Below are 22,017 nucleotides of genomic sequence, written 5' to 3'. Positions count from 1 at the left end.
AATCAAGCTTCAAAATTAAAAGCATCCTAAAATCTCTGTAGATTTATACATGTATAATCATATATTAAATGTCTTTCTTCAGAACGTTTTGCCCTGATTAAATCTTTTAAGAAAAAAAAAACCCAACTAACTGTCTAATTGTGCGACTCAAATCATTAAGCCGGCCAGACATCTTAGACAGCTGGCAGTGTCACAGTTCTAGATGTTGGAGTAATAAACAGGCTGACAGTGTACTAAATTAATTATCACAATGAGTCACTTGTGTATGGAGAGTATGTACTAGCTGGTATGTGTTAAAAGTAAGGGCAACAGTAATGCTCCTTGGCTTACTCTATCACTCATTTACATATATATTGCCTGTAAAATAAATTAAATCTGTACTAAAATTAAAATATTGTCTCTTCTTTTTGTGAAAGAACTGTAGTAGCCTGTTTTAAATTACGCATTCCATTTTGAATTTGATATTAACATAGGGACATAATTTAGAAATGAATCAAATGATACGTGAATTTGAAAATCAAAAACTGAAATGATTTATCAAACTTTTAAAACGCAGAGTTATGTGCAGATTTCTTGTTTGCACTTTAGTACAGTACCAATCATATTGCTTTGCTGTAACAATCGATCAAGGAACAAGTTCTCAAATCTATAAACTAGCTTAATTTAAAGGGATCCCTTGTTGAAAAGTTAAACATGTAAGCACAAAGATATTTTTTTTCTTTTTTTTTGGGGGGGGGGGGGGGGGGGCATGTACAATTGAAAATGTTTTGATTGTTCATAAAATAACCATGCATAGACAAACTTGGAAATAAAAAATAAACGAATTGGGATGATTTATGCATGTGCTGTAGATATAAAATGAGAAAAATTACAAAAATGTAGAAAGTATTAACAAAGTAACAACATGTGTATCAGTGAAAAGAAATTTTGAACAATAATCTTGACCCTGACATTGAAATCTGAACCTAAATAATCTTTCACTTTACCTTATGAAGTCAATGTAAGTAAACCTAAAAGACTTAAATGAAAAGTTACAGACAGAGAGGGAGATGAAGAGAAAAGAAATGTTGACATGCCAACAGACCTAACAACACACCAACTCTCATAATCACTACTCATTGTCATCTCCAAGCTAAAAGACAAGCAGCTAGAACACACAGGAATAGTATAGGCATTTACATTGATATTGCAAGTCAGGCAAAGTATCATTCTCAATATGTACAGGACGTAGTACAATATTCTAACCAAATAATGATCTATTTTTAATCACAAAAACTAATTACCAGTACATGTATATTGCTACAACCTGTTAATTTATGAGTACCGTATATTAAATTACCAACTCCATAAAGAAACTGAGATGCTTATTACATTTACATAAATGTATTTTGTTTAAAAAAAAAAAATGTTTTTCCAGTCAGAGTAATGTATAGCATTGTGTTTCATCTCTGTTCTCTCGTTACAGTAATACGATATCCCAGTAATAATCTATTTTTATTTATTTATTTAGTGTAATATATGGCAACAACCTGTTTTGGGCGTATTTTAGTCAATTCAAAAAAGAAAACGTGATGTTTAATATAATGAACACCGTCACCACCCTTGAAAACAACTCATTCATGCGTAAAATTAAATGCGTCACATCGGGATCATTTCCACCCTGTTCAATATAGACGAGCTCGAAGGTTGTAAAACTGTGTCAAACTCTTAAAAGTTTATTTCCTTTCAATTTCTTAACAGACCAAGCTTTTAAATGCCAAATTTCATTCTTGTGTTGTATGAAAAGTAAAAAACATAATAACAGCTTAGCCAATAATAAATACATTTAGTTTTCTGATTAAAATCAGGTGACTTTGCATACGCACCAGTTATTGGTTCAAAATATAGAACACGTACCTAATCGCCTTACATAATTTGTTGACAGCGTGACCACTTGGGCAAGCCCAATATGAAAAAAGAAAACTCATTCTCGAGTCTATGCATGAGTTAATTTTGATCCTTTCATTTAGATAGCCCACTCATTGGTTCAGATTTTGCATTTGATTTTGTTTTTGTGCGCTTATTTTCATGCTTTGATCATCTTATTTTTTTCAGACTCCAACCCTTATTCACTTATTATTCACTTATTCAGCTTTAGTATTTGATTTTGTGATACATGTATAATATATGGATAAACTAGTTCTCTTTTGCCATTTCACAGGCTCAAAATTTTTGCATCTAATATTTGTGTTAGCATGTTAGTTATATGTACCAAAAAATAATTTCAAACTATTTACTACTGATTACTGGCAGTACTAAGTCTGATAAAGCAGTCATTTTATATAATGAATTAATGATTAATAAAATATAATAGATATGCAACAAAAAGTGATAAATGTTACCAGAACTCTATTTACTTATTCAAGAACTTTTTCCCAATATTTCAACGCTCTCTGTTTCAACTCCAAACAACCTAACCACCAGCTTACCAATCTAGCATAAACATATCATGAAGCTGAGAGGGTGTGGCCTGTTAAGAACGATTACAGACATATCACCCTACTCAAGTTTGACAAAAGCCAGTCCATTCTTTAATCAACCTCTAGAGTGTTTAGGAATTCATTCCTCCCTGCTTCCATTGCCTGCTCTCCCTGTTAACCCCTTTTTATTTTAATGTGAATCACTTTTTCTAAACCTCACCCCCCCCCCCCCCACTCCGTTCCCCAACCTCCCCCAATTCTGACACAACTCACACAAACGCTTGCTGATTGTTTGTAAACACAACAAATTCCTGCCAGCCCTGTCTTCAAGACTCTAACAATCTTCCTATAGGCTTCGTCAAAAGAAGAAGATCTGTCTTCCACAGTTAAACCTATCAGGAATCATCTGACAAGCAACACTTGGTAGATCTCGCGTTGCATATTGTATTTTCTCAAAATACAACAATGTTTCCAGAAAATAAGCCCATCTGGCCCTCCCTCACCGAGAAGGCCAGATTTGTGTGTAAAACAATACATCTGATTGCCAAGATTCAGATGCTGGGCTTGCGTGCGATGTTGCAGCTCCATGCATTTCTGAGATGCATTTCATTCATATGCTAGCAGTGCTTTTTCTCTCTGCCTGTACTGCTAATTGTCGCAGTTATCAAGTTATATGGTTACTGCCATGCAGCAGTTAATGAAGAGCTAATACCAGAACAGGAGCTTGCCTTATCTCACTGTATGGTACTCGACAAATAAACAAAATGATAAACAAAGCAAATATATCATTGAAATGAACAATAAACTGTAAACTCTGTGATTTATGTGTGTTTGTGTGTGGTTGGGGGGGGGGGGGGGGGAATCTTTTGAAGAAGAAAAAATTGGTTGTTAAATTACATTATTGCCAATGGGAAGATTTAATAACCTTTGTTGTACAATATACTAAAGTAGTCTAAGAGTACTAAGTAAGGAAGAAACAATATTATTATGGACATAGAACTTCCTTAAAACTTCATCTGTATAATGTACATACAAGTATCATTCGCATGTTAGGAAGACTGCATGATTTAATGCTTTGATACATTTGACAACCCTTCCTGGGCAAAATGTAAACATATTATCTCAGTATTTCACTTCTAGGCAAATCTACAATGTGTCCACCAGTAATCTGCATTGTATAATTCAATTTAAGCCCCTGGAGGTTTAAATTTTTCAATATTCAATTCTTCTTCAATGAAAATATTGCTGATCTGTTTATTTGTCATAAAACTCTTTTCAGCACTTTAAGTCCTAGGCCTTTTAAACTAATTAATATTGAAATTAACAAGCAAGTAAAAATTTCTAAGTATATACTCTGATAATTTTAGGAATCACATTTTTTTTTTTCAAGTTGGGTCTAAAATTATAAAAAATATATTTTTTATTACGCCAGATTTACAAAGAAAAAGAAAATTCGCATTTTATGCAAATAATGCGTCTGCGACAGCCTTTGTATTTCCCAGAAGTAGCTTGAAACCTGACCTTATTTCAAGCTCACCGCCAACTTAAATAGGTATGAATTATTAATCCCCCTAGTTAGTGATGTGTCCCTATGTACTATCCATTACTTTCTGCAGACTATGCATTATACTTTTGAAGCACACATACATTAATTTTAACATAAATGCCCCAACGATGTCTATACAAAATGTAGAGGGAAAAAATTTACAAGGCCACACCAAAAAAATTTCTTGTTTGTCGGACATTCAGTGAAAAGGTGTATGAGCGGGCAAGCGATTAAATAATAAAATTATTATTTTTGTGGCGAAAAATTTTAGGCGGTACATTAATAAATTTGAGCAGACAATTATATTCTACTTGTTTCTGATTTATAAATTAAAACTATCTATGCAAAAAATAGAGTGGAAATAAAACAGAAAACAGAGCAGAATTTTCTTGATGCAGGGAATTATTAATATTTATTTCATTATTTCTATACTTTCATTTAAATACGAGCGCGGGGTCCGACAAACAAGAAATTATATTGGTGTTGCCCAATAGGAAATCTTACACAGCTCAATGTAGGTATACAGAATATGGAAGGAATTAAGATTTAAAAAGGAAAAAAAAGAAAAAGAGAAGGGCTACACAAAAAGGTCTTATTCATCAACAAATATGCAGCCAAGCAATGCGACATCAAACAGGCCGTAATTTGATAGATGGCACATGTCTGTCACCTGAACCGATGGACACCTAAACAAATTTCACTAAATGCTTCAACTCACTCCCTCCAGGCTGGTATGGTTATTAATTAAAATAATAATATCCAAACAAACAAGGTTCATCTCCTTTTGGAACATCAAATTTTTTTTAAATTTTTTTTTACAAATCTAATTTGCATGCAACGTCGCATCCAAAAATCTTTCCGTTAAATATTCAATGTTTCTATAATTTGCGTAGAAGGTCACTGCTCTTGCGTCTGTTGACACTTAATGACTACTGAATATTACCTGATTTTCTGAAAGAATGTTCGACCACAAATGAAATTTGTTTGCTTATGACCTCTAGCCAGTTGTCTGTTTCTTGCTCTCTATAATTTCCTTCTGGACACATGCCTTGCTTTTATCAGTTTTTTCATAAAGAACGATCAAGATCTGGATCCTGATAAGAGTCCAAATGCAGCAATCTATAAAACTAGCTTAGGTAATATGCACACACACAAAAAATGACAAAAAATAACACTTCTGAACATAATGATATAAAAAAAGCATGGCCAACATTTGAATCTAAAATAGATTTTATAATGTAAATTAAATGGTGTCTGTAATCAGTGTAATGCACTGCTGAGTCCTATGAATCAACATCTGCCTGATTTCAAGAGAGAGAGGAACAATTTTTTTTTCTTTTAAATAATATGCCTGACTTGTCATATTAATTAAGGACTAAGTGTGAAGACGAGGTCAAACATGTCTACATGTTTACAAGAGATGAAACAATAGTAACATGGAGTGAACATTGTACAGGAGAATGGTTCAAGCTCAGGATCTACATCTATAACTGGTCTTTAGGTTCATATTTAATATAATTACATAACTTCACAGCCTGGTCATAAGGTGATAAATCATGTACATGTACCAGATGTGTATAAAGTAAACAGGCTCTGTGTGAAACCAAAACAAATTGTACAGCAAACAGATTCTAATTGCATGGAATCAAATGGATTATCTGGTCATTATGAAAATCAATGCCTTTCAGTCTTATCTCACATCCTGGTCATATATTATTAAATACACACATAATGTTGTCTCAAATTATGGCAGGCTATCAAATTATCAGACCAAATGCTATTAATAAGCAGCGTTACTTGAAATATGTGGGTGGATAAATTCTTAGATTTTCTTTTTGGTTCTATATCAATGCTACATTAACCACCATTAAAATGTCAAATATACCAATTATTTTAATTTAAACGGTAAAACCATTTTCAAATTCAAATGGAATTTGAAATTACAGTTTCTCCTGTACTTTAAATCTTCATGTGGCTTACAAATTTGAAAAAAAATTCCATTGTTAGCTAAAACACTAGAATTAGGAAAGTTGTGTCAAAGAGGGTTGATTATATCCTCACCATTGTTTCTTTGTCAAGTTTGTGTAAAAAGGACCCCAACATGGTACATATCAAATGCATGGATATTCCAAGAATTTTGGGGTCCACTAATTTCATAGTTTTACTATATGAATTGTTACAGCACACCGACAGGAAAACCTCAACTGAATGTTAGAAGGACATTGAGTCCTCAAAAACAGGGGAGAGGCCGGGTAAGAAAACACTAACTTAGGTCACCTAACTACGACATAGAGGTCCACCCTATTTGCAAGAGTCAATGTTGACTCAAGTTTCCTTATAACTCATCAGGGATAAGTTAAACTGCTTATGCCAGTAATTCATTCTGTCATCTGAGAGGACAGGATATCCTTAATAACAACTCATGACTGGAGTTTACATATATATCACCATCAATTTAAACATGCATGCATAAGTCAATGTTAAACCATTTTACGTAATCATGGTAGTGTGTACCAAATTTGTACTTATTAATAAACTTGTACTTATAACATGTATAAAATTCAACACATTCATACACTACATGTACATGGAAAATTTAATAACGCCCCACAAGATTCGAGTTGCATTAATTGAATAGTTAATTGAAAACTATCACTGTGTATATAAAATGACTCACTGAGTAAAAAATTGTCACCAAACAAGAAAGTGGATGAATATTAAATAGAGGTTAAATATCAGGTTCATATTGATTTCGAAATCATTTTAGTATGCTTTGCCAAGTTTTGAATGTTAACCTCAATGGTCATTGGTCTATGAAAAAAACAAATACAGTAAATGGATTTCAAATAGTTCCTTCTTTGGAATTGGTGTTTGCATTTTACATATAGGGTATTACCCGTCTCTTTAAAATCTAATTTAAGAGCAAGGATCACCAAAAATGATTATGCAATTCTTTAGAAATTGTATATCAGGAAGACAATTTTTTTTAAAGATGGGAATTTTTCTGAGATAATACTCCTATCTTTCTCAAAGATTTACAAAATCAAAAAGTGTTATAGCATTTGAAGGGGGGAGGGGGGCTAGGCTAAAGCATTTGGGGGGGGGGGGGGGTGGTGGCTGGCTAACTTACTGCATGAACTCCATTTCCTTAATTTCATAGAAAAAAATCTATTACTTTGTGCAGTTTGTTTTCATTTCACTCTTCGTCTCTTGGGACTTGATAAATATATTATCCTGTTAGTAAAGCTGAAACAGAGTCTGCCAAACATACAAAATGATATTGATTTTAGCTATACGTATAACGGCAATAAAGTAATGTCAGATGTATTTTTGATAAATAACCTCTTATGTTACTATAGATAAATAGAATTTTTAGTAAATAGTCTATTTGGCGAATGGTCAATTAATTAGGGAGACCATTTTACATATTTTCACATGTAATCATATCTATGGAAACTTTTTATTTTTTTATGTGAACTAGAAGTGCTTAAGCTTAAGCCTTAAAGTGAAGTGATTTTACTGATGACTTAATGTAAAACGTAGAAAATACCTGTTTGGCATACCAAGCACAATAACCAGATCAGCTGATCTTATAAAACATTGAATTTTTTAAAGGTATAAAGAAGACGCATTGTGGATAAAAATTATATACCCTAAACTATTATGAATCATGCAATGAATAGACGATTATTCGAAATTCAACACTCTGTCATTATCTTTAAAAGAAAACAAATCACCAACCAAGTTTCAAATTTCAGTTTTTCTCAATCGAGAAAATTCAAGTGAAGTTTTTTTTTATCATACGCCGTGTACACAGATTAAATTCATGTAAAAATCCCTACATACATGGATAAAAGTAAATGCTATTAATAAAGTTCTCTTTCTTTCCGAGTGGTCAACATAATGACAGAACAGCATCAATTTCCGCATCAATAACCATGCATACCTAATCATTACATAAATTTCAGGTGAGAATCACCAGGTGAAATGCGGAATTTGCCGATTAAGAAAAACTTTGCTTTTAAATATTTAAAAACGTTCAAAAATTGGTAGGATAAAAAGTACTTACCTTCAGAATAAGTTAATTTCACACATGAACATATAAAAAATGCGACTAATACTACAAATTTCAGTAGAACACTTAGTATAGTCGCCATGTTGTTTGTGATGTTTTAACGAAATCTCGTTGTGCTGGAGATTTCCCTCGAGATCTACCAAATTTAGACGAATGAGACAAGAGATCCTATTGGTCAAACAGAATCAACAAGGCGAGCGTATGGGAAATTCAACTACGATGTTAGATGCTGAAAAATGTAAATATTTTTAAACCTATGAATGTATTGTTTTTCGATATAAGATAATGTTTAATGAGAACATTTAAACTTATTAAACTATTTCCCAGTTCTAATGATCTTAACATTCTTTCAAAATATCAAAATTTTGGCTTAAAGTTCTGTGACATGTAAACATGTGTATGATGGGGCAATTTGTGCATTTTAATGCATGAGAACAAATTTTTACACCAAGAATTTTTTCAGTGTCTTGTGTTAGTGACCTTGTGATTCCTATAGTGTTGGGTAAGTGTAACAGCCATGAATTATCTCCACCCACCTTGTTGTCTTCATTTGGTAATCAATCACCTATATGGTATCTTGGGCACTGGAAAAATTGTAGTATGTGCATGTTTTATACATGCACATACGGTATATTTACAATAACTTCCAGTGCCTGTGTATGGTATCCTTCTTCTCCTACCAAACAAGCGTCAAACCTTGTTATAGTCTGTCCCATGATATTTTTGCCGTATATTTTCTTAAATTATTTGATATTTTTAAATACCTCTTGATTTGGACTATTTTCATTCAATAGTATGAAAAAATCCCAAGATTTCCCTTCTGAAACACCCCCTCTAGCTTGTCAGGTTTCAAAACAAGGCGAAGAATAGAAAGGCTACGGGGATTTTGCATTGCATCAGCCATAATCAAGTCTAGATGATAACGTTAAAAAATTGTGCGAGGTATTCCAAGTGACTTTCAAATGGAGAAAAGATGTCAACATTCTCCACTATGAATCTCCGTAGGAAATCTGTTTTCATTCCTGTGAATTTTTACGAGGGAAATTTTCCCTTTCATCGATTTCAATTGCACTTCTTTCACAGGTATGTGTATTTTTATCAAAAATCGTCTAAATGCGCAGCATAAATTTTTTGGGACAGACTACAATATACATGATGCCAGGCGCCCTTTACCTCAAAAATGATGAACAAAGACATGAAAGTTTGACTTCGATTTAGTAGGTTGGGGTACATTGTACAGTATCACCACCAAATGGGAATATTAAACTGCCATACAAAGTGGTCATGATTGTCACATATGATGTGATTTCAAAAATGCATGTACATCATTACGAAGAATTTTGGATTTGATTCTGTGCCATAAATATATAAAAGACATGAATTCAATTAATTACTTTCCTTAAATGTAATATTCTCTCAGACAGGTTTTCCATTTTAAACCTGTGTGTTTGAAGATTTGTTACCATGAAGAGAACATCTGTCAGAACAGACTCGGTATCAGCCAGACAGACCACTAAGACCACTGGCCGAATGCAAAGGTAATTTGCCCACCTCACAATAGAAATCAAAGGTAATTTGCCCACCTCACAATAGAAATCAAAGGTAATTCGCCCACCTCACTAGTTTTGAATACGGACAGGATAGGGGCCTTTCAATGTCCCTGCCAGATTTAAACAATCAACTGCTGTAAGTCTGAGGCTGAGCCATATATAAGCTCAGCAATATCTTAAAGTTTTAAGATCATGAAGATAAAACATTCATAGTTGCATTTGATTGGCTGAGAAACATTTTGTGAATGATATTTTATGGTGTTGTTTATCTCTTACTGTTGTGTTTTTGCAGTAAAATCCCCCAGTATGTGCATGGGGAGAAGAAGACTAAGGCAGTGCCCGACTTTGGGAAACTCCATGAAAGATGGCAGAAGAAGCTGGAGGAGGGCAAAGTTTGTCAGAAGAAGCCACAGACAATGGTAACTTTATTTCTTTCCCACAGACATAATGAGTTTTTAAAAGAGTTAACAGGGATGTGATTTTATTGGTGGAAATGATGATTTAAGCTGATTTTAAAGTCAAAATGATTATTTTTGAGTAGTGCAGACCCTCAACTGACTGATCTCCCTTTTTTTCCTTATGCCAATCATATCCCTGGGTTAACTATAAATGCTTTACTACCAATACACAAAAAACCCTGATTTATAAATGGTAATTGGGGGGGGGGGGGGAGGGGGTGTGGAAAGAAAGACAGGCAGGTGCATTTTATAAAAATACTCTCAACCATTCTGCATTAGCATTAAGCATTGTAAATAACAAAAAAAAATTATTCATAACCCCTGTGCAAAACAGTAGCAGTGTCGTTATGCATACATTTTACACTGCTTGTTCAAGCTTTTCTTATTTGTCAGCTTTTAAACTTCTTTGCTTCTTTGTAGCCAACTGAGTTTAACCTCAGTAAGAGCAAGAAGCCCGATACATCAAAGCATGCAAAGAAACAGCTGTTCTCCGTCGACGATTTTGAGGCAAACCACAAGTCCTTGGATGCAATCCTCCGTGGACTTCCGCAGCGTGAGGTTGCATCCAGACGAGCAACAACAGCAACAGGAAGAGATGTGTAGGTGTTGCATGTTGCAAAAAAACAGTTATCTCTGCACTCATCTTTCCACATTTCTTGAAATTCTGAAAAATATATAACTATTTGTTAATTTCCACAGTGCTGTGATCCATCAGTGTTCTGTTATCAATGAAGTTTTACTCAAATGTTACATATATTGGAATGCTTTGAATAGAAATATCACAGTAGAACAAGTTAAGCGGAAATTAATGGAAATTAATACCAGATTTTCAAAAGCGGACATGTGTAAATTTGCTGTTTCTCCTTGCAGTTATGTTGAAAACATATCTTTAATACCCGTTATTTAAATACATAAGAAATATGAAGATTCATGTTGCTACATTACTTTGGTCCAAGGTGTTTATCCGAGTTTTCACTCTATGGGAAGTCTAATTTTGATATACATAGCATGCATCTGCAGGCAATTCATTGAAAATTTTGAGCTCAGTTATGCCATACTTGTTCATAAAATTGTAAGGACAAATTTAATATACTGACAAATCACATAAACCTTATTCTACCATGCAGATATTTTTATATGGATGGTAAGCAGTCAAATCTTAAGAAATGGCAAAATGAACTTTTTTTTATCCACATTATTTTCTCTAAAATTGTAGGAAGAGGAGTCAAAGTTGTACCAATGTTGGCCGGAGGCGTGTCCTGGGAGACCTTCCGCATGACCCAGATCAGACGTCCAAGGCCAACAGGCGTCGGAGTCGAAGTGCACGAGCAGAGGTCCCCCTCAAGGCACTGAAAGAGAGCGACGGTGTGTGGTAGTTTGAGAAGACTGTATATATTAAATAAAAATGTGATGTAATGTTTTAGAATTAGTTTTCATATTATATCACAAACGTGTTAAATTTATCCCTATGCCCTAAAAATTGTTGAATCACTCCTGAAATAGTTTTGAAACCCTTGCATGCATTCGCTCTGCTTTAAAATAACTAAGTCGGCTATAAATAGTTTTTTATGAACCAGAATTGAATCATCCTGATACTTTTGATATGATGTAAGAGAAATGATAAGTATTGAAATATTTATGTAAGGGTAAGTGTTTCCTATGTACATGTAATTTTCATTGGTGTTGTTTATATTAATTGATAGAAGTAAGCTTCGAGCCTGACCCCCAGGCCTTACGCAGCATCATCAACAGTGAGGGAATGACTCCAGTCAGAGTGGCCGCCCCCAAACGACAGACCACCAGTGGAGCCGTCATCAGACAGGTGCTTATATTATACCTCTATGTATTTTTTTCTCTGTTAAATCATGTCAAATAAACTTGATATTTCATCTGCCAGTGGACAACATTTACCAAAAAAAAATTTCTGTGCTATAATTTCTGTGCTATTTGCTCATGGTGAATAGTCATCAAAACTATTCACCAGCATTATTCGATCTCCCTCGGAAATCTTCTAGCATTATCAGAGTCAATAAGAAAATTTCATTGTCAGATAACTCTATTTTGTTTACCAGTAAATAATATTTGCTGTATTCTAGATTTTTTGCACATCATCTTTAGTTAGCCTGTGACCATTTGAAAACAATTAATTTCCAGTAGCTATAAGGCTTTTCATCCATTTCCCTTGATGTAGAGAAATAGATAACTGGTTCATGACATTAGACATCTGCGAGCAAAGGTTGCATGCAAATATGGGGCATATTTAATGCTAGGGTTTAAACCTAATTTACAGTTATACCACTATTAGATGCATCTTATGCTCAATGTTGCTCTCATACTATTTTCATTAGTAGTAAGAATATTAAACTCTATTTCAAATTTGATTTGTAATTTCAATAAGTTACCATATACATATGTTTTTGGCCCTCTAGAATAGAAAAAGGTATTGAAAACTTGATATTTTTGTTTCAGTTTGTTAAGGAGAGGCCGTCCATCTATGATGCAATGACAAGCTCGCGGAACTCCTTTGCTGCAGTAAGATTGACGGGGAAGACTACGACAGCCAGTCATCCGCATAAACGTATGCCAGATGAATTTGTCAAACATTTACTGCAAAATTATACTTAACGTGTACACAGTTATAAATAATTTAAATTCATCTCAAGTAATGAGCTTCAAATTTTCAACTCTGAATTCAGAATTTAATTCAAAATAGCACTTTTCATTATTGTGGAGATCTGTATTTAAAATACCGGTAATCAAACTGCATATTCAATGACATGATATTCTACAATTTTTAGGACATGACAGTAGTCCTGGACAAAAGAGGCCCCAGCCCAGCAGAGATCCAGCCCCGCCCCATCAGCGAGAGCAGACTGTCCCCAAAAGTGGTCACAGTTTTCACCAACAGGGCAGGGATCCGCATGAAAAATCCAAAAAGTCTGCGGAGATAGAGCCACAGTCACTTGGTCAGTTGATGCAGAGTTAGAAATGCAGTCAAATGTCGTTATTTCGAACTAGAATAGGACTGTTTAAAAACTTAGAGATATCCGACTATTCGAGATATTGAGGGTAAAAAACTTAAAAAATAAGGGGCTGAGATTTACAAATCACTTCAACATATATTTTGATACGAATCACTTTGACATATCCATTGTATTCAAGATATCAGTGTTTTAGATATCAAAGTTCAACTTTATATTGATTTTAACATTACTTTAAAACAAATCAAGCTTGCAGAAAATTCAGTATCATCCATCTTTGTTATTAGAATGTATAATTAAATAAACATTTTGAATATATAAATAACATTTGTAACAAATCGATTTTGTTCATCCCTTGTACATTGTTTATGTGTGAGTTTAACTATATTTTACCTCTGAAAGAAGTAGGTTTGTTTACACAGCAGGCAAAACCTATTTTTTCTGTCTCCATGAGTTAGATAGATTGATGTTAGGTTAGGGTAAAAAATGGTTTACCCATCTGGTGCTTATTGCATATTGTGTGTATTGTGTATATTTCATATGGTGCATATTGATAGTTAAACTGTTGGAACAAGATATCGGAAAAACTTTTTTTGATAGTGTTTTTGACTTGCAAAGATATGCATAAAGCTCATTTGATATTGGTTGTATCTTAACCCCTGACGTTCAAACTTTGGATACCTTCATTAAGCAATCTCAACAATCAAAACAACATTTGATGTAATAGCACATGAATGATCACAAAATCTTGAGGTATTTATTTTTGGATTTTATTTTGTTTGTAGATGATGAGTTTGAAGTTGATCCTCAATCCCTGAAGAGCATCATTAACAGTGATGGAATGACCCCAGTCAGAGTTACTGCCCCTGTTAGAAGGACCCTGGGGGGTCATGCCTTAAGACAGGTAGTGTCATTAATATTTATGGTTGTTCAGTTTTTAACTGGGTTTTCCAACGGAAAAATCCGGTTATTAAAATGGTGAAAATGGCGGGCGGGGGGACGGCTGCCAAAAAGGGTACCCTCATTGTACGGATAACTCCTCCTACAGTTCTCAAGATAGGAAGTTGTTCTTTTTTTGCAGATCAATTGTACATATATCAGAGGTGTGCATATTGCTAGGATTTTGATTTCCATAATTTATGAAAAAAATACCAGCTTTTGAACTTAGTCATTTTTTGGCAAAATATTGCATATATATAGGGTACCCTCATTGTACAGATAACTCCTCCTACAGTTTTCAAGATAAGGAGTTGTTCTTGTGCAAATCAATTGTATTTATATTAGAGGTGTGCATATTGCTAGGATTTTGATTTCCAATGATTTATGAAAAAACACCCAGCTTTTGAACTTAGTCATTTTTTGGCAAAATATTGCATATAGGGTACTCCATTTCACTGGATACGGAATTGACATAGATTATGGATACAGTTCACATAAATGAAAACCTGGTTTGCTGTCACATTGATAGGTTTTCACTTGTCATTAATGTTGTGGTTACCCTGACCCACAGAGGACTACAAGCAGTATTACTGTATACAGGGTTATTTTCGTCCAGTGTAATTTTTGCATTAATATAAATATTAATTATTATTCATGTAAAACGGGGCGAATATTCACCTGTATACTGAATGCATTTCTCGCCTCCCCCAAAATAAGAGTTCTATATAGCGCTTTAAAAATAAGGTTGCAGATAATGGAAATGGTATTGAAATTAAGTATGTAAAAGGTTATCACCCTAGTGATGTCATTATGCAGAAATGACGCCATGAAGATATTATTTATTTGATGAAATAATATTTTGGAGCAAAATATGGGTGTTTTTTGACTGGGAAACATGGACCGCATGCTTGCTCAAGTACCATTATTACATATGATGTGTATTATTATATGAACAAAAACATTATGTACAAATTGTACTAAGCAGACCTGCGCTCTATACTTTCAAAGGCAAAATATGAGGGAAAAATGACAGGAAATTGATGTCACAGATAAACAGCTATTGAAAAAATGATGACTAATAGCAAGATTAATGTGATAGACATCCTCTGTTTTATGTTTTATAAAGATTTGTTTTCGATGATACTATTAAAACTTGATTAAATGGGGACAAATATTTGGCCATATCAAATGGAGTCTGTTACCTCCTCAAGAGTTCTAAATTTTAATATTTTCTTATTATTTTACAAGAATGAATCCAAAAAGCAATATCTTAACTAACATTTGAAAAACTGGCAATCAATGGATAAAGAACCCCACAAGTTTAAATTATTTCATAATTCAGCAAATTTCCTTAGTCAGTCAGTAACAACTGTAATAAGTAAGAGTGTTGGACTTCTTTTCAGGAGCGGCCGTCCATTTACGATGCCATGACCAGTTCTCGGAACCACTCACTGTTTGGACAGGTGAGACTGTCCGAGTATAGCCGACCCGGCCCAAGGACGGGAAAAGGGTGGCCCCTCACAGGTGAGAACAAAACCTCTCTCCTGGCCTGGGGGCCATAACAGTTAGACAAGCTCACTTTTGATCTCAGTCTCACTATTACCAAAGGTACAGATAGTGGGAAAGTGAGACTGAGATCATAAGTGAGCTTGTCTAACTTTTATGGCCTGCAGGCCAGGTGTTCATTCACTATAGATCATACTAAACTATCTCAGTCTGTACTTGCTGAAGCTCAACAGGAAAATTTAGCTTGATGTGCTGTTGAGCTAGCCAGCAATTCCTCACATATAAATATTTACTTCACACAAAAACTTGAAATACATTTTGTAGAAGATAATATTCTGTGGAAAAATAACAATAATTCTTCAGATATTTTACTACTAATTTTGTCACGTAGGTGCCTTAAAATTTATATTGAACATGCTCACCAATCTTGGTAAATGAGGTATGGAAAGTTGATATGCAGATCAAGGTTTGCCATTTTTTGCATGTAAAAAAAAAATCATACAATTTCAATTCACACAGCTGTTGAGGATGTTTAAAAGAACTTCCAGTATGTAATCTCCTTGAATTTTTTGATACTTTGTTATGAAAACTCCATTTCTATTACGCCTCCCTAGGCTCCTGTTCCTCTCCGGCGCCCACAAGTTTCCCCTTTGGGAGGACCCCAGCCAAGGGACCAGTGCCGGACCTCATCAGAAGTGCTACCAAGAGTGAGGTCAGAACAAAAAAATCTACCTGCGTCTAACATAACTCACATACTGTAAAACACTTTAATTTTTGCAAAATGTCATATCACAGAAAAATGATTTTAAATCCATAATTCTGGTTTGTGTGTGTGTAAAATACTGATCCTAGGTTTTGACTAAAGCTTTAGGCAAGAATTAAATGTTTCTATTTTCGCAGTTGAGAATATGAACCAGATAATACAAAAGTACAAGAAACTTAAATTAAAAGAGGTTGAAGACAGGAAATGTTTTTCAACCATGTGATTTCAGAAAAGTAATCCTGTGGAGATTTTCTCGGAACATAAACAAAATTTGGTTTACCGTACCTTGGTTCACACATAGAAAGGTTTCAAAGAGCAACCATTCCAATATGTTCCACGGATTTTTCAAAAACTTTCTTCTTCAGTGCAAATAAAAGTTGTCCAACCAAGAGATTGGTTTTAAAGGTTTGTGATTTCTCATTTTTAAGGCGAGGCGAGTCCCAAGAAATGAGAACGGCATTCTGGCGGATGGACCCTCAAGGAGGCTTGGAGAACAGGTGCGTCCTCTATGTCACTCGAATCAGGGGCCTGTTTAGCAGAGCGGTTGCTTGTGAGAGCAACTTCTGCAAACAAAGTTTGGGAGGGTGTAAAGAAATCACCTTGTCCGTCTGTCTGTCCGTCCATCTGTATGTTTGTGCAATCCTGTCCAGTGCATATCTTTCTTACAGAAAAAAAAATTATGGAACCAGAGGTGACAGTCGATTTATTGAATTAAATTGGCCATGTTAGACCCATATCTATAAATGCAGAACAAGTCATGCCATTAAACTCACTATATTTCAACCATTACCTGCCTTTCTGCCATTGTGGTTTAAATTTGCAGACAACTTTATTTATACTTGGCAATGACATGATGCTTTATAAGTGCAAGATAAGTGCTTCTAAAGAAGAAACATTATTTAAACTTTCCATAAAAGTGTTTTTGAGGTTACGAGTAAAGGACAAAAACGCTCCGTATAAACCAAACAGATGAGTGTGAACATGACACTTATTTGTCACATGGACAGGTAAAATATTAAACTTTATCGGATATTTCGATTTTCTATCGGTTTGCTGGTAGTTTTGGTAAACTTCACATTACCCTTAAATCATATAATCTTGCTATGTATTTATGTAAGCAAAATTGCACAATAAGAATGTGTTTATCAAAAGCAATTGAAATCAATTAGAAATACACCGTACCAAATGGTTTTAGAGTTATTTAATTAGACCTCAACATAAGAATGTCTTTCTTTCTGTCAATCAGTAAACATTTGATTGTGAGGTGATAACTGAAAAAGTTTTCAATATACTGTAACTGTATTACATTTGGCTGTGTATTCTGTTTAGTGATTTTGGTGGAATGCAGCTTCCGCTAAAAATCAAGTACATCGCTAGATGTCAAACATCATGTTTCAATAAATAAGGACAGTTAGAGATGCACTTTTTCAAATCCACACTAACCCATTGCAAAATTATTTTCCGCCAAATATTTTACACGCTTAATATACTGTAAGTCGTTTTAATTCCACGGTGTTAAAATTTCACAATTAATCAAAAAGTACCAATCGCGATGGTTTTAATTTCATGCTTAAAAAAAAACAGTTGATCAAAGTATTAGCATTAACACGTTTTTGAAAAACTTATGTTAATATTTACGATGGGTTTAATTTAGCGGAAAAACAATAAATCGCAAACATAGTGAAATTAAAACCATCGTGATTATTTGCCAATCTACAGTGATACATTTACAGTAACACTTTAAATTTTTGTGTAGATGTAGGTTACCATGAAGAGAAAAAGACTATTAATTTTAGGGTTCATAATACTCAATACATGATACAAAAAGTGTTCTTTATTGTAAGGTTAAAATTTGTTTTATGATTAGTGTACTTTAAAATGAACATTCAGAGGAAGATTCAAATGAAATATGTATTACAAATGTACTTGAACTAATAAATACTTGAACAGTATACATGTGCTAGTTTTAGCTTGTTTTAATAAGTAGGGGTGTTGGAGGGTTTTTTTTCTTCAAAGTTTTCACTACTATTTTATATTGTGGCTTGTTTCAAAGAGTGGATCACAGATATTTCGAACACATTTGAGGCTCCTTTAATTTATTCTTGTACACTTCTCTTTCAGAAGCATGTCAAATGGGCTGATGTGTTTGAAGAGTCTGCTGCTAAAGAAAAGGTCAGTATTTTTTAAATATGTTATTTTAATCATGCTGTTATCCGTATGAACTCATCAAAATGAAAAAAAATAAAGCTCCTTCATACAAAACCTGAAGTAAAACATTTACATGAAACAGTCACTGCATAGTAACAAACAAAGCAGTGTCAATTGTGCACAAGTATTTAAATTTGTTGGATGCTTCATATGGATTCAACCATTACAGTATTTGGCTAAAGCAGATCCCAATTTAATACTGGTATTCATGTGAAGGAGAAATAGAGTTATTTCCCTTATGCTGTGTTTGATGTAAGATAGTTAAGAGAAAGAGATTGATAAATTTGCAGCCAGTGTAAAGGGATGGAGAAATCTAATTTGTCTCAGTAGAGAACTGCTCCCTTCATTGTTTTGATTTTTTGTGATATTTAGATAAGAAGAATTTGCATGCAGATGCATATCTTAAATTAAAAACATTAGATCAAAGTTTGATGAAAAAGTTTCCTATTTGACAGTGTATTCTATTTATTACACTTCATGTACATGTATATAAATATAGTTCCAGTGTAATTTTTATGAGTGAAAATATTGAAACATTAAATGCTTTATTTTGTGGTTCATGCATGGTTATGAATGTTGTAAGCATTTGTATCTGACATAAATTGAAGAAACTATGTTAATGTAACCTGCTGACACAAATTTATGTGTGAATTTCTTCAATTATCATAGCTTTTATGAATTTTTAGTTATAAAATTAACATTTCCGAATGATAACATTCTTTGAGTAACTGTTTTTGTATGTTTACACGTATACATGTACTTGGAATAAATAGAAAACTTTTTAAGCAGTCTGATAGGCATTTGTTACTTAAAAAAAAAAACAGCATTGTAATTGATATTGTTTCAATCAAACATGTGGTGAGAATTTTGAGTCCCTAATGTTTGGAGATCTCTTTGCATGATAGATTTTTACTCTTATTCAAATCCCTGAAAAATTGAAACATTTGTAAAAATTTCAAACAGTGAGTTTGCCTATAAATTAATAAAAATTTATTGCAGTAAGAATAATTTGTTATACAGTTATCCTTTTGGATCAATTCAAAGGTTGATTAATGTATTAGTTATGATTTATATATAGGGACATTGTTTTAGAGTTTTAATGTTGAAAAGAATTTGTCGACTCCTTGGATATTTGTTATTCCCTTGTCTTGAATGCACATGCTTTATGTAACATGTTGCTGAGCAAGCAAGTAATGGGAAGAATATCAAAAATCATGTTTTGAAATAAAAAGGGGAAAAAACTGATTGCTGTGTGGTCCTATGGAAATGCATCACTTCAGCAGTATCCATTCTCCTTGTCAGGTGTTGTACAAATAAAACAGAGATGTATGCAGCGTAAAAAAAAAATTTCAGAATCGTTTTTGATTGATAGCATTTAAGACTCCCCCCCTTAAAAAATGTGCCACTCATGTGGAATTTATTGGGATTCATAAGTGATTATAATGCGCTTAGAAAATTGTAACTCATTTATTAGCTTGGACCACACAGATGCTTTCAGTAAGAGCCATTGTTTTATTGGTAGAACGGGGGATCAAAGTCATCCATTTCTGAAGTGTTAGAGGTAACCCTATATACCCACAAGGATGGCAGAAGACCATAGACTTAAGAGCGCCCTAATTACCCCTTGGTGCTTTCTTAGCAAAAAAAAAAAAAAATGATTTTTTATTGGATCAACATGATGAGCAACTGTGAAAATATTTTTGCTATGATTTGGAGTAGTTTTATCTTCGTATAGATCACCAGTAGATGTCATTTTGTGTAGTGTAGACAGTGTCGTTCACTGATAATTGATGCAGGATCCACCCATATTAATGTTGCAAAAATGGTTTTGTAGTGTCCAATATTTCATTTTTGTTTTTAGGTGACATTTTGTATTATACATCTGTAGAGGGGATGCTAGTAAGCAAGATCTTCCATTCTTTGCGTTGTTAAAAGGATTTTTGCTGGCTGTGACTGATACGTCATCTTTGTCTATGTAGATTTCATGGGATGAAAATGTATGGGGTTTTTTCTTCAGAAAATGAATTGGATTTATTTTTCTTTATGGTATGCATGTACATGGTGTATCAAACATGCAGAAGAATGTAGGATCATAGTAGAATATGAAGGGTCAAGGTCACATGCAAGGTCAGTGTCATGTAGGGTCAAGGTTATATTAAATACAAATTTAATGTCATGTGACGGTCAAGGTCACATGTTGGTCAACTGACATGGTCATTTTGTGTTCTCTAAAATTTAAGATTTTACTGTTACTCAAAATTAACATCATTGGTATACTTTTGCAATGTAATATGAAGCAAATGTTACACATTCAAGTTTATTTAAATGAAATTTATTTACCTTAATTTAATTTTCATGAATAATTACCCCCAGCTTCCAAGCAGAACCTTTCAACAATGGCTTGTGTCTTAATGACGCACAGAGAAATGGTGTTAGATAACCAATTAAAAAAGTGTTCTGTGTTGTATGTACATACTAAAAAGGCCCATTGAAAATTCCTGATACAGTTCAATCTTAAAAATAAATTCATTTTTTGGAAATAAGAAAAATAATAAAAGAAAATTGAAAAAAAAAATATCTCTTCAAAGTTTTCATTGTGTCAAAGCATCCCTTAGAACCTAAAACCTCTTTTTTTTTCGAACTTGGTGGGTCCAAAAAAAAAACTAAGTCTAGGCATCAGAGGATTTGAGACAGGTTAAATTAGATAAAGAAACACTTGGCTTGGAATTTCCAACATCTCAATGGTATAATTTTGGGTTCCATAAAAATCTTAGCAAGTCAATTACGGTAAACAAAGCACCCAAAATCCTGTCTTGATTTCCCAATTTCTTAATTAAAAAAAAAAAAGACAGAGAGACAATTCTGAATTCTTTTTATAAAAGTTGGCATTTATTTAATTAAACAGATGGTTTTAGATAACTGCATATGGATGGCACTTTGCGAACAATGAAATGAGGAGAGATGTGGTTTGGCCATGTAAGTAGGAGATGATATAGAGATACCTGTGTGAAGATTTTCCCCGAGTCTGGCTCGGAGAGTTTGTGGTTTTGTGGGCAGGCGTTAAACTGTCTGATGTACATGTGGTTTTAGGTTGACTCATGGTGACTTCATACAGGGGGAATGTGCTGATCAGTCTCTCTCTCTCTCTCTCTCTCTCTCTCTCTCTCTCTCTCTCTCTCTCATATGTTGTCACTCCCCTATTTGACCAATTCTGCATGGTTCCTTTCTCTCTCCCTTTATCCTTTGATTTGCTCTTTTCTCCCTCATTTAATAATTATTCATATTCTCTCTCTCTCTTTCTCTCTCTCTCTCTCTCTCTCTCTCTCTCTCTCTCTCTCTCTCTCTGACTCATTTCTCTTTCTTTTTCTAATTCTCTATTTGCTAACTTGAATTGAAGGTTCCCAATTCTTAATTAATGTGATCCCAATGTGAGGAAAAATTTGTTAAAAGCAAGATGTAACAAGAGATATGAAAAAAAAATTAAGTAAAATTATTTTAAAAAGAGGAAATATTGTATTAAATGTGCCAATTT

The 22,017-nt window shown here is 33.7% G+C and overlaps 2 protein-coding genes across 10 annotated transcripts in view; one reads left to right on the top strand and one right to left on the bottom strand.

Moving 5' to 3' along the window:
- Nucleotides 1-8,228, bottom strand: part of LOC105320651 (plexin domain-containing protein 2) — a 43,227-nt gene extending 34,999 nt beyond the window's left edge. For all 8 annotated transcript variants that reach the window (XM_066073730.1, XM_066073731.1, XM_066073728.1 and 5 more), the window contains exon 1: nt 8,075-8,228. In XM_066073730.1, the coding sequence (XP_065929802.1) occupies nt 8,075-8,162 (88 nt within the window). In that variant the 5' untranslated portion in view covers nt 8,163-8,228. The remainder of the gene's footprint in view (nt 1-8,074) is intronic.
- The window catches only part of LOC105320671 (uncharacterized), a 41,965-nt gene continuing 28,138 nt past the window's right edge, over nt 8,191-22,017 (top strand). Inside the window, exons 1-13 of one of the 2 annotated variants that reach the window (XM_034453645.2) lie at nt 8,191-8,318; nt 9,501-9,618; nt 9,923-10,049; nt 10,509-10,687; nt 11,305-11,453; nt 11,792-11,910; nt 12,558-12,666; nt 12,887-13,054; nt 13,855-13,973; nt 15,412-15,532; nt 16,129-16,226; nt 16,706-16,774; nt 18,399-18,449. In XM_034453645.2, the coding sequence (XP_034309536.2) occupies nt 9,545-9,618; nt 9,923-10,049; nt 10,509-10,687; nt 11,305-11,453; nt 11,792-11,910; nt 12,558-12,666; nt 12,887-13,054; nt 13,855-13,973; nt 15,412-15,532; nt 16,129-16,226; nt 16,706-16,774; nt 18,399-18,449 (1,383 nt within the window). In that variant the 5' untranslated portion in view covers nt 8,191-8,318; nt 9,501-9,544. The remainder of the gene's footprint in view (nt 8,319-9,500; nt 9,619-9,922; nt 10,050-10,508; nt 10,688-11,304; nt 11,454-11,791; nt 11,911-12,557; nt 12,667-12,886; nt 13,055-13,854; nt 13,974-15,411; nt 15,533-16,128; nt 16,227-16,705; nt 16,775-18,398; nt 18,450-22,017) is intronic. The other variant, XM_034453646.2, reaches the window with a different exon arrangement.

The sequence above is a fragment of the Magallana gigas genome, chromosome 10 (assembly GCF_963853765.1).
Source record: "Magallana gigas chromosome 10, xbMagGiga1.1, whole genome shotgun sequence".
NCBI classification, from domain to species: Eukaryota; Metazoa; Mollusca; class Bivalvia; order Ostreida; family Ostreidae; genus Magallana; species Magallana gigas.
Note: the sequence above shows the minus strand (reverse complement) of the source record. Positions and strands in the feature narration are given on the sequence as shown.